General features: G+C 39.4%; 2 protein-coding genes across 5 annotated transcripts; one reads left to right on the top strand and one right to left on the bottom strand.

Moving 5' to 3' along the window:
• Window positions 1-1,688: 1,688 nt before the first annotated feature.
• On the bottom strand, window positions 1,689-2,713 carry bud31 (BUD31 spliceosome associated protein). Its single transcript, XM_089019430.1, has 4 exons — window positions 2,527-2,713; window positions 2,242-2,364; window positions 1,953-2,119; window positions 1,689-1,748 (listed from the first exon to the last, which is right to left on the bottom strand). The coding sequence occupies exons 1-4, from the start codon at window positions 2,618-2,620 to the stop codon at window positions 1,698-1,700; spliced, it is 435 nt and encodes a 144-aa protein (XP_088875556.1). The 5' UTR covers window positions 2,621-2,713; the 3' UTR covers window positions 1,689-1,697.
• Window positions 2,714-3,128: 415 nt separating this feature from the next.
• On the top strand, window positions 3,129-12,387 carry LOC148885244 (serine hydroxymethyltransferase, cytosolic-like). 4 transcript variants are annotated; one of them, XM_089019624.1, is made up of 16 exons: window positions 3,129-3,257; window positions 3,512-3,603; window positions 4,609-4,695; window positions 4,774-4,895; window positions 5,427-5,582; window positions 7,901-8,015; window positions 8,095-8,240; window positions 8,343-8,458; window positions 8,564-8,724; window positions 8,961-9,042; window positions 9,778-9,990; window positions 10,064-10,177; window positions 11,031-11,153; window positions 11,292-11,408; window positions 11,780-11,890; window positions 11,983-12,387. In XM_089019624.1, the coding sequence occupies exons 1-16, from the start codon at window positions 3,245-3,247 to the stop codon at window positions 12,153-12,155; spliced, it is 1,941 nt and encodes a 646-aa protein (XP_088875750.1). In that variant the 5' UTR covers window positions 3,129-3,244; the 3' UTR covers window positions 12,156-12,387. The 4 variants fall into 4 exon arrangements, with proteins under 4 accessions (XP_088875750.1, XP_088875749.1, XP_088875747.1 ...); XM_089019621.1 differs by lacking the exons at window positions 3,129-3,257; window positions 3,512-3,603; window positions 4,609-4,695; window positions 4,774-4,895; window positions 5,427-5,582 and adding an exon at window positions 6,690-6,740; XM_089019622.1 differs by lacking the exons at window positions 3,129-3,257; window positions 3,512-3,603; window positions 4,609-4,695; window positions 4,774-4,895; window positions 5,427-5,582 and adding an exon at window positions 6,700-6,736.
• The last annotated feature ends 357 nt before the right edge of the window (window positions 12,388-12,744 follow it).

The raw sequence follows: 12,744 nt of genomic DNA, 5'->3' as shown, positions 1-12,744 counted from the left end.
TTTGAATTGGTGACAAGTCCGTACGTGACGTCACTGAAGGTACATCCCTGACCGAAAAAAAGGACATATTGTAGCAGTCCTTCCATCACGTCAATGCATTTTGATATGCTTGTTTGGTCTGAAAACGTCATGTTGCACCAAAAAGAGCCAGAAGAGGGTGATCCAAGCTCCATATAAGGAATTTATCAGCCTGTGGAAACGGGCTGATTAATTCCTCACAGGAGCTCGGTCGCCATTTTCTGCCGCTTTTTGGGTGATACATTTCCCCCCAATGTTGCCTCAAAATGGCACGGACTAAATTCTTGAATCGATTGCAAACATGTATGCTTTCCTCTTCAGAACTATTTGAATCGTATTCATAACTGGATGTGTAACAAGAAAGCATATTCTCCGAATCTAAAGCCAATGTTTTGATTCTCCGGGGACGACTTTCTGAAAATACCCAATTCGCCACTCAATTTTTTGCAGATTTTGGACACTTTAAGTCATTTTTATTGTTGTTTTGCATTTTAATAAGAAGATCATACTGCGTGTTTTGGGTATTTTAGATGCTATAAAACATTTTTCTGATGTCAGGAAACAAGAAAGTGACGTCGGTTGTCCTTTAAAAATCAGATTCACTGTTGCCTGATCAGTGGACTTTGTTGGATGTAATCATAAAAATCAATGTTGTTCATGTTTTTTGTTTTACTTCACAGTCCACAAACCCTAATCAAATTCCCCAAATGGAAATATCAAACAAACCCAGAGACGAATCCTCCGTACCGAATGCGCACTTTTCTGTTGCTCATATGGTGTTGCTATTACTTGCGTATTTACTGTGTAATTGTACGTATGACTGCATGAGGTTAAAAAAGGTTCAATTGAAATTGAGCTTCAAGGTATTTTGGGGGTCACTTTAACGATGTTTGTTGAAGATTTATTTACTCCAAAAGTATTGCATTCCCATTGACACCCCCATTTGCTGCATGTGATCTTATCATGTACATTTCAGATGTTACCGTTATTAGTAATTTACCCCGTAATGCAAAAAAAAAGTGAATGTAATCTGACCAAGCCATGTAAACACTCAGTGTCCTTAATTTACATCTGCATGTCTGTGCACATTTTGTACGTATCACATCTTGAATGTGGTGTTATGGTGGTGTTATATTTAGAAGTTTGTCTTTTTTTTTTTAATATCGCTCATATTGATCTATGTGCTTTTAAATCTTTTGCATTAAATTATTTAAATCCATGATGTTTAGTTCACAATGAAGGCGTTGATGCACACAGCTCCTAACTTCTGTGACTGGCTACTTTATAGTAATAATCCATTTCATTTATAACTTTAACAAGGTGGACACATGGAGCCATGTGTGACAGGAAGTCAATCTGAATTGTTTTATTCAAATTATGACAACAAAAGAGTTTAAAAAAAAAATCTAAAATCACACTCAGCCCCGTTATGAATGAAACAAAACACGCCTTAAACAAGAGACCGAAACACAATGTCCTCCTAAGAGTTATTGAATATAACATTTTCAGACAGTAAAACAAACAAAACAGCTGTAATTATTACAGGAAGGCCCCACTTTGTGTACTTCGGAGTCTTCGAATGACAGGGAATGATGCTGACAGAAAGAAGTATGGAAGAAGTTCTCAAACTGGTGGTGAGATGCATGTCAGCAAAGATGGAGGCCGGGCAGGTTGTATTCTTAACCAGAACATCCTCTGCATCCACAGTGGGTGCATTCAATGATCCTTCCCTATAAAAGATTCAGAGAGGGGAAATTAGTGGAGAACGGTCTTACCATACTTAGCCATATAAAAGCGTTTATCATAAGACAATTTTGTCCTTGTGTGGGTTCTTAAATTGTGTTTGGAAATGCACTGAAACAAATATCTTAAAGGTAGAGTTGGAATTGAATTATGGGTATTCATAAAAATCTTGCAACTCCTTAAAGACTCACAACTTCGAGCTTGCTCTTTGGAACTCTGCAAATACAGTTAGTCCCAAAGTTGGTGTCTCGCGTTTGGATGCAACGGAGGCAGCATAGGTTCTCATAGCCTTGCTTTTTCCACTTGGCAATCAGGTTCTTATCAGCGTACCCTTCCTTTATGCAGTACTCATACAGCTCTGCCAGGAAGAAAAATAACACAGATAAACACGGTAACAACAGACAGGAAAGGCAAGTTGCATTGGGTGAATTAGTAAACCTGTTACATCACAAAATGAAATAATTCAATATGCCCCCCTACCTCTGCTGATGGCTTTTCTTTTGAAGAAGAGGTCGTAAATGTATCGACTGCGCTGATGATGCAGTCTGAAAATTGGCCAAAGAGCTTCTACTTTCCTCTTACCCTCATGAGGTTCCGTTTCGGCTGAAAAATAGAAATGGAATATAAATGCACGACACATCAAACACCGCTAAGCGTTAACTCTGCACGTGGAATATAATGTTTCAAACTGGACATTGGGGACGTTTCAAATTAGTACAAGATGTAACGATTGCAATACGGGAAGGTTAGTTCAAAAATATTTACCTTCCCTCATTTTCTGATCAAGCTCATCCAAAGTAGGTTCAATGAGTTCCCACCCATCTGGAGGTGGTTTGCGACTTCTCTTAACTTTGGGCATTTTCCTACACTTAGTAAAACTTAAAACAAAAGCTCCGAATGTTTTCCTGTTTGGCTAACGAAGTCCGAGGCCCTTGAATTAGTCGTCATCGGGGTCCTTCTTTGGAAACTCACGTTTGACGTCACGACATAAATAATGTATTTATTTGGATTTATTTCCCATCCCTTCATGTTTCAGATTAAATACCCATTAAAATCTTCTCATGCGTAAAGTTAATTTAGTTTCAAGACGGATTCTGTGAGAAAAAAATGACGCAACAGCGCGACAAATGTTTTCATGACATTGCATCACCTTAGGCCACAAGGAGAATGCCGAAAAGAAAACAAAAATTTATTTGTTTTATTTTTCTTTTTTTAATTCGTAACATACGGGTAATACAATCAAATATCGGGTATAAGGGGAATATCAATGTGGGCTTTGTCGGTGGCATGTATTTGACGTAGCTTCGACATACTATTTTTCACTGAAGATTTATGAACAGGCAAATCTTTAGCCATCCCACATCACTGCTGGATTGTGTTGCTTCTCTACGACTTTAGCCAGCTGTCAGCGTTCGTCGACTACATGTCGTTTGTGTTTGTTAATTGTTAGCCAGATTTTTATAAACAATATTTATTTCTCGAAATGCCCAAGGGAGGTAAGATTATTGTTTACAACGTCATTATGTTGAATGGATTCGCGTTTTTTTAATGTCAGTATTGGCACGCGTTAGCCACTTTAAAACAGGTTCTGGTTTCCTGTGAAGAACACGTCGTGGGATCAGTTTACACTTCCATCGCTTGGTGGCGTGATAGCATTATAATATTACATTATATTATTATATTATTATTATTAATATTCGACGTGAAGAGGTAATAGTGAATCTGTTGACGTCTGTCATCTTCACTGTAGGTAGGAAGGGTGGCCACAAGGGTCGCATGCGGACCTACACAAGTCCGGAGGAGATCGACGCTCAGATGGAAGCAGAGAAAGAGAGGAAGACGGTAGTGTATATTAAAAAAAATCTTCTAAATTCACAATTTCATATTTCTTTACATATCTAAAATTTACAGGTTAGTTGTGTGGGGGATTTCAAAGTCAAGTCAAAGTCAGCTTTATTGTCAAATATGCTAATATGCATGACATACAGCACAGATGAAATTAATGTCCTCTCGGACCCAGCGTGCAAGGCACTTATAACGTGGTTAAAAAGACATACAATTGACAACAAACAATACATGTAATTTCTTAATGTAAAGTGAGGTAGTGTCGTATGTAACGTGAGTTAGTGATGTATGTAACGTGAGGTAGTGACATATGTAAAGTGAGGAAGTGACGTAATGTAGTAATGCAAAAACAAGAAAGGGTTGAAGTGAGGTCTTGCGGAAAAAATGAGAAAGAACAAAAAAAATAGAGTTCAGGATGATAGTGTGTACTCAGAGTTCGGTGAGTGTGGCAGTGGGAAGGGGCAGGGTGGGCAGGGCTTGGAGGGAGTTCAGTCTCCGGACTGCCTGGCGGCAGAAACTGTCCTTGAGCCTGCTGGTCTTGGCTCGGAGACTCCGCAGTCTTCTACCCGATAATTTTTGTTCATGTGTTTGATTTAGTGACTGTTGTTTTGTTTGTGTGCAAGTCCTTGGCTACTGATTTGTTAAATTGATTCATCAGAATGTGCTCATAGTGATAATCACATTAAAAATCAGTTTGGTAGCAATCACCGATTTGATATGTGTCAAAAGCTGACATTTCACACCAATTATACCATTGCTAATGAACGCAATATAGAGTTTTCATCATATGTCTGAGTCGCCAAATCTGGTAAAGTGACACCTTCAAGGAAACAAATGTTAAAGCATTTTTAGCAAATTTCAGCATTTTTGAATACTTTTTTTGGGGGAAAAAAATGCATTTATCATGGTGCTCTGAGGCACATTTGTCATAGCTGACGAATGTAGCTGAGTGAATTTTGTTTTCTCTGTGGTCTAAATGGAAGACGATCCCCTTTGTTTCAGAATGAGGATGAGGGTGCCACTCAAAATGACGTTGCGGAGAAGTTACTAGAATCAGCATCCGATGATAGTGATGATGAAGGTTCACAGGTACTTCCGCACAGATTTTTTTTTTTTTTTTAACTTACTTTCAGAAATGCACTCGGAGTGATTTTAATGTGTTTGCAGAGGAAAAGAGTTGGTGTGGAAGGCTTGATAGAAATTGAGAACCCCAACAGAATTGTTCAGAAGTCCAAGAAGGTGGCACACATTGAGTTGGATGAGCCCAAGCAATTATCCAGGAGAGAAAGGTGTGTGTCCACTAAACTTACCTCTATTTTTATTTTTATTTTTCACATGGTGGCACATAACTGTTGATGTTCAAAATACAGTGATGCCTTGGCTTACGAAATTAATTGGTTCCCAGAGAGAGTGTGTAAGGTGAAAAGTGTGTATCCCAAAAAATTATTTCCCATAGGATACCATTAAAGTGAGAATAATCCGTTCCCAGGAACGAGTAAGTGCACAGATTTAATGTTTAAACCCCCCGGGCCCCCCTCACTGCTGCATTCTTGACCAATCACGTGGCTTTAACCGAAGACTGGGGGCGGGGAATAGAGGACAAAAACAGTCGGCTGCCATTTTCTTGTTAGAAGAACGGGCTCATTTGCAAACGACACATCACTCATTGTGGCGCTCCGTGTGTATCCTGAAAAATAGTTCGTATGCCAAGGTAAAATTGTCCTAAATGTAACTAACCTTCTTCGTCAACCGAAAAGTTCGTAATGCCATTCATTTTAATTCCAGTGTTTTTATGTGTCCTCCAATCTCTATGCCCAAAGAGAGGAAATTGAGAAGCAGAAAGCAAAGGAACGCTACATGAAGATGCATCTTGCAGGAAAGACGGACCAGGCCAAAGCAGACCTCGCACGTCTCGCCATCATCAAGAAGCAGAGAGAGGAAGCGGCGAAAAAGAAAGAGGAAGAGAAAAAAGGTGCGTTATTTGAGTGGCAAAATATACAGTATGTGTGTGTGTGTGTGTGTGTGTGTGTGTGTGTGTGTGTGTGTGTGTGTGTGTGTGTGTGTGTGTGTGTGTGTGTGTGTGTGTGTGTGTGTGTGTGTGTGTGTGTGTGTGTCGTGGTTCCTGGAATGTAAAATTAACATTTCAATTGATTTCAATGGAAAAAGATGATTTGTGGGTGTCAGTGTTTTAGATTTCAAACAAGGTCATGCAATCTCATTGCTCTACTTTGTGTGTTTGTACAATCAATTAAATCATTTAGTGAGATATAGAACTCATTTGCATGTGCTAATCCACATTTTTTTCCCCTTCTTGCAGCGAGAGAGGCAAAAGAAGCAGCGGCGGCGGCGGCTAAAAGATTAAATTCCCTCTCGCTAAAATGATGCAGGATATTTACCTTTATGGACTGACGCAATATGAATTTGACTATTTGAGGGGGGGTTCTACAAATATTCATCACCTTACTGATGTTACAGCAGTCATGGAAAAACGGCCATATTGGTGAAGTCGCAGCTGGGTCACTGACAATTTACATATGAATCACACTGGTCATGTTATTATTGTTATTATTATTATTATTATTATTATTATTATTTGTTATTATTATTATTATTATTGAGCATTGGCGCCCCCCCCTTTTTTTTTTGGTTTTACACTGTATATAACTGAGACATGAAAATATTTCAGAATAATATAATAAAAAATGGTTTAAAGAATATTTATTCAGAGTCAATTGATATGAACATGTGATGGATGACTACTTTATTTTTATTTTTTTTTCCTCTTTCCTTGGTTTAAAAAAAACAAAACATTGGTCTAAATCATGAGATACAAATACTTTGTTTCTACACTTCAACTCAAGTAATTTTTTTCGTCCTATCTGTAATTTAGTTTAATTTTCTGACAGCGACCATCCAGAAGCAGGTCACACGTTTGACCACACCTCCCGACGAACGGTGGCGCTCGAGTGCACAAACCTCACGTGCGATAATAAACGAAGAAGAACTACGCATTTGATTGGTCCAAACTTTGGCGGACTTTTCCCCTTCTGTGGTATGTCCCCCTCCTCTGTCGACTCCTACCACGTGATTGTTGAAGAATTTTTGACATCGTCTCACTTTCTCTTCCTTGGTGGGTGAGTTGTTCGTCGACGATAAACATTTCAGCGACACGACATTCGTACAAATCAACGCTTATATCTCGTTACGATTTTGCATATACAAAATGTTTTTTCCTCAACTTTGAACGTTTGACCACGATGCGTGAATTTTACGCGTTGCAATGGCTGTCATGACATTTAATCGCAGCACTGCAGTAGGAATTGCGTAACGAGTTTAGGACACTGCGTGGGTTACAGATTTACATATTACAATACAATACATATAGATTAAAACGATTGAATTTACATCTACTTAAAAATTGAGCGTATTTTTGAAGCCATTATAAAGTTAGGGGAACACAGCAAATCAATTTTAGTGGTCTCCATTTTAATTTGACAGAAATTGGACTGACGTGTATCTGCAAATATACACTTCTTCTTTTCCTTTCGGCTTTTCCCTTCAGTGGGTCGCCACAGCGAATCGGTGTCCTCCGTCTTCAGAGGTTTGATTCGCATGTTTGTTTTGGCCAAGCTTTTACGTCGGATACCCTTCCCGACACGACCACTCTGTATTTATCCGGGATTGGCACCGGCACAATTTCAGTTCATGACTCTCCATTTACGCTTCCTTGAAGCGTAAATCCGTCCCTCAGTTTTTCAATGGAGAGGCCGAGAATACATAAATAATTGATTGAATATAAATAAATGAATGATTGGTTTACTAATGCATAAAAATACATCAAATGGAAGAAGTTTCTTCACGAGAAATATTTGTAAGTCGAGACGTATTTTCGATGTAAATATATATATATATATATATAGACTGGAAATATACACTTGAGATGATTAAAAAAAATACAAGTACAGGTTATGCAAGCCACCACACACTGCGCTTGATGAGATCATTTTTAACCTCTTGTACGTATTTGCTTTTCTTACTACGGTCCAAAGTTTACCCAACGGTGCTTCAAGTGTTGCAACTATTATATTTCGGTTAAGGCTTTTGTTCCTGAACAAATACTCTGTGCACCCAACAGTAACATAACTATTTAGAATAATGTTACAAGATCTATTTTTTGACGTAACATTTGTAACAATACAAATCGTTTTTTGCCTGATTGTAAAAAGTGGTATCAGCTAATCATAAAATTCTGAGGGCAGGAGATTTTGCACTTTGGATGTTTTTTCCCCCCCAGTTGTGACTGCGCGACAACAACCATGTCTGTAACAAATGGCAGCCATATCACAAAAGAAACCTGGGACTCGCACAATAAGATGATGTTGGAACCTCTGGCGGTCAATGACGCTGAGGTCAGTGTCTCTACGTCAATTTCTGGGTCAACTTTACATACAGGATAGTTTGATCAGATCACAACTTTTTTATTTTCAGGTGTTCTCCATCATTAAAAAGGAGAAGCACAGGCAGATATATGGCCTAGAATTGATTGCGTCTGAGAACTTCACCAGCAGAGCTGTTCTGGAAGCTCTGGGCTCTTGTATGAACAACAAATACTCGGAAGGATATCCTGGTCAGCGGTAAGAGAAAAAAACACATTTGTACGTAAAAATGTAGACGAGGATTGCAATGTGCTTCGGTCTCTCTTTCGATTATAATTGAGTTTTATATCCACAATGGAGGTACTATGGCGGAACTGAGCATGTTGATGAACTGGAGAGACTCTGCCAGAAGAGGGCGCTAGAGGCCTACAGTCTAGACTCGGACAAATGGGGCGTGAACGTGCAGCCATATTCGGGTCAGGTTCAATTCATTATAAGCATTTTTATGAGGATTAGCAGTACAGAAAATGAACGGCTGGATCTCAAATTGAATGAAAAAGAATGTTTTTTTTTGTGTGTAGGTTCTCCTGCCAACTTTGCTGTTTACACCGCCATTGTGGAACCACATGGTCGAATCATGGGACTGGACCTTCCTGATGGAGGTCACCTGACACACGGCTTCATGACGGAAAAGAAAAAAATCTCCGCGACGTCCATTTTCTTTGAATCCATGCCGTACAAGGTGATCACATACATATTTTGTTGACACTCAACTTGGTCTTTGGTTCAATGAACATGATTTTAAGTAGGCCCTTTTCTGATTTACTTAAAAAAAAAATCTTACCCCATGAAAATTTGATGGTAAAAGAAGTTTTTGGACAATGACAACATCGTCGTGATGTTAGTTTTACACATGAACATTAACAATAAACTCGCCGCCATACGTCTCTTTTATTGCTTTTTTTGTTGTTGTTTCAGGTGAATCCCGAAACAGGTTACATCGACTACGATCGACTACAAGAAAATGCTCGACTTTTCCATCCCAAACTCATCATCGCAGGTCGGGTATCACAATGCATTGTCAAGTTAGGAAATTGAAAGCACGCTACGGGATACAGACGCTCCCCTACTTACAAACATTCGAGTTACGAACAATAATATGAACAATATGAACATTTTTGTCGTAACATATGTTGTATTCTCCCCAGTTGTACATGTACATATCTTAATAGAGCATATATATATATTTTTTATGTTTATTTTTCAGTACGACCCAATACAGCAAGGGTGTCAAAGTCATTTTTTGCCGCGGGCCACATTGTAGTTATCGTTTCCTCTCGAGGGCCGTTATGAATTTGGGGAACCCATTAGAATGTTTAAATCCCTTCAAATATTACATATAGAGCGCACAGCAAATTAATGAATAACTCGTTTTCAAATCTGAAGTCAAGAATAATGACTTTTATTGTGGTTGACATCCAAAAATATGAAATTTTGGCTCAGATTTTAGCAATCATCATGGAATTTAACAAGTTTGATTTGCTTTCGCGGGCCGAAAAAAATGATGTGGCGGGCCGGATTTGGCCCGGGGGCCTTGACTTTGACACCTGTGCAATACAGGTTACTTACACATTCCATGCAAAATATAGCACTTAAGCAACTTATGAACAAATTCAACTTACAAACGACCATTTCGAATGTATGTTAGTGAGCGTCTGTGTTTTGTAGTCTTGTATTTTAAACTGAGGTTATTTTGTACGAGCTTTTTACAGACAAATGAAAATTTCTTTCACAGGAACGAGCTGCTACTCCCGTAACATCGACTACGCCCGCATGAGGCAGATTGCGAACGAGAATGGCGCGTATCTGATGGGAGACATGGCGCACATCAGTGGGCTGGTGGCAGCCGGGGTCGTGCCTTCGCCCTTTGACCACTGCGACATTGTTTCCACCACGACGCACAAGACCCTGCGCGGTTGCAGAGCTGGACTGATTTTCTTCAGGAAAGGTCAAATGTCATCATTTTTTTTTTCTCGGGCGTGATTAAGTATTCTGTTTCATTATCATCTGTTCTTCCTCAGGTGTGCGCAGTGTGGACGCCAAGGGGAAGGAGACTCTCTATAATCTTGAATCTTTAATCAATCAGGCGGTCTTTCCGGGGCTTCAGGGCGGACCACACAACCACGCCATTGCAGGTCCTCCACGTTTTAAAACACTCTGTGATTCAGGCCTTGATGGTCCACACTGCCCAAAAAAAAATGGCAGATATGATTGATTTTGGGATCCGATCGAAAATATAAAATGGGAAGATTAGGCCACAGAACAGTAGTTTATTTCTGTCGACATATTATAATGCCATAGCACAATTATTATACATAAAATAATGTATATTTTGTGTAGTTTTAAGGCTTAGAAAATAAAAAAAAGTAGATAATTATGTTTGATGGGGACCTGGGAACGGATTATTCTCATTTTCATGGTTTCCTATGGGAAATTAATTTTTGGTTGTGCAAACATTGCCAGAGGTCTGACCAGCGCTTTATCATTATAATCATCATACATTTCATTTCAAAGCGCCTTTCAAAACTCTCCAGGTCATTTTACAGTCACTGGATACGTTTTTCTGTGGGTGAGCAGCGGCAGCCACACGTGCTTGCGTTCACTCAACCCGGAATAACTCAAATCGATAGAAAGCTAGCCAGATAGCTAGCTACTAGCCAGCTAACAGCTAGCTAGATAGATACCTAGCTAATAGATAGATAGTGAGATAGATAGGTAATAGCTAGCCAGCCAGCCAGTTAAATAGCTAATAGATAGCAAATAGCTAGCTTGCCAGATAGCCAGCTGATAGATAGATAGATAGATAGATAGATAGATAGATAGATAGATAGATAGATAGATAGATAGATAGATAGATAGACACTTTTCAATTGCCAAATAAATTCGACAATGGCAGCGAATGAGTTAAAAATGGAAAGAATGAAATGTGCTCAATTCCGCTCATTTCATTGCAACATTTCAAAGTGTTTCTGACTTTTCTGTCTGCAGGTGTTGCGGTGGCACTCAAACAAGCGATGACATCAGAGTTCAAAGTTTACCAGATGCAGGTTCTCCTCAACTGCAAAGCTCTCTCCGCTGCCCTCATTGAGCACGGCTACACCATTGTCACCGGTAGGTGTTTTGGGGTCATGTGACCTCAATGGGGGGATATGATTGGATAAATCGATGTTATTTCCTTAATGCTTGTTCATGTTTTTAGTATGTTTAGAATATTTTTGACATTATCATTATATGTATTTGCATTTGAAGGTGGTTCTGACAATCACCTGATACTTTTGGACCTACGCAGCAAAGGAACCGATGGGGGGCGGGCTGAGAAGGTTCTGGAAGCCTGTGCTATTGCCTGTAATAAGAACACCTGTCCAGGTAATAATAATAATAATAATAATAATAATAGTAATAATAATAATAATAGCCACATGCGCCAGCATTCACTCAACCCGGAAGTAACTCAAATATATAGAAAGCTAGCTAGCTAGTCAATAGAAAGCTAGCTAGCCAGTCAATAGAAAGCTCGCGAGCTAGCCAAAAGATAGCTATCTAGGTAGTCAATAGCTAGCTAGCTAGCTAGTCAATAGATAGATAGCTAGCTAGTCAATAATAGCTTGCTAGATAGCTCATAGGTAGCTAGCGAGATAGCTAGCGAGCCAGCAACATAGCTGATAGCTAATAGATAAATAAATAATAATACTAGTTGATTAATAATAATAATAATAATATTTGATTTTCTCAACCAGGTGACAAAAGTGCTTTGCGCCCCAGTGGACTGAGATTTGGCTCGCCGGCGCTCACCTCCAGAGGCTTGGTGGAAGATGATTTCAGGAAGGTGGCAGACTTCCTCCACAGAGGTTAGCAATTTCATCACAGAGGCCGTTAGCATCGTAGATTGATACCAGTGTCTGAAACAGCGTCTGCCTGGACGCCTTTCTGTTCCATTCAGGTATTGAGCTGACCTTGGAAGTCCAGAGAAGTCTGGATCCCAAGGCCACTCTGAAAGAGTTCGTCCAGGCGTTGGCCAAGGAAGAAAAATTCCAGCAGCGTGTGAATGAGATCAAGGCAGAAGTTGAAGCGTTTGCTGGTCATTTCCCCATGCCTGGCCTCCCCGAGCTGTAAATCCCAATGGCTTAACCGACGGTAGTTGTCGCGTTGGAAAATATGACACACAATTTGCGAGGTATGAATATGCGTATTTGATACGGTTAAAAAAGTATTCGAGGACCGCTGTGTCCCTACTGTAGCACACGATTTAGCTCATCAGAAAACTATAAAGAAGCCTGAAAATGAAAACATGCTGAAGAGCTCACACTTGTTTGCCAATAAAATAAATGTGCTTGAGGAAAATTTACATGCTGTCATTCATCAATACAATGCCAATGCATTGTTGATAGAGAATAAGAGGTTATCATATTTAAAAATTTCATGCCGTTATATGCTTAGTCACCATGTGTGTCTCGAATACACAATTGAAGCACAGACAACCTGAAAAGCTAGCTGGCTATCTAGCTAGCCATGTATTTGCTATCTATAAGCTAGCTAGCTATTAGGTATCTATTAGCAAGCTAGCTTACTTTCTATTTGTGTTATTTAGGGTTGAGTGACCGAATGCTGGTGCTTGTGGCTGCCACTGCTCACCCACAGAAAAACTTATCCAGTGACTGTAAAGGGACCTTGATAGATAGATAGATAGATAGATAGATAGATA

The sequence above is a fragment of the Hippocampus bargibanti genome, linkage group LG17 (assembly GCF_051943395.1).
Source record: "Hippocampus bargibanti isolate YZ-2025 linkage group LG17, ASM5194339v1, whole genome shotgun sequence".
Taxonomy (NCBI): domain Eukaryota; kingdom Metazoa; phylum Chordata; class Actinopteri; order Syngnathiformes; family Syngnathidae; genus Hippocampus; species Hippocampus bargibanti.
This window is presented reverse-complemented; position numbering and strand designations above follow the sequence as displayed.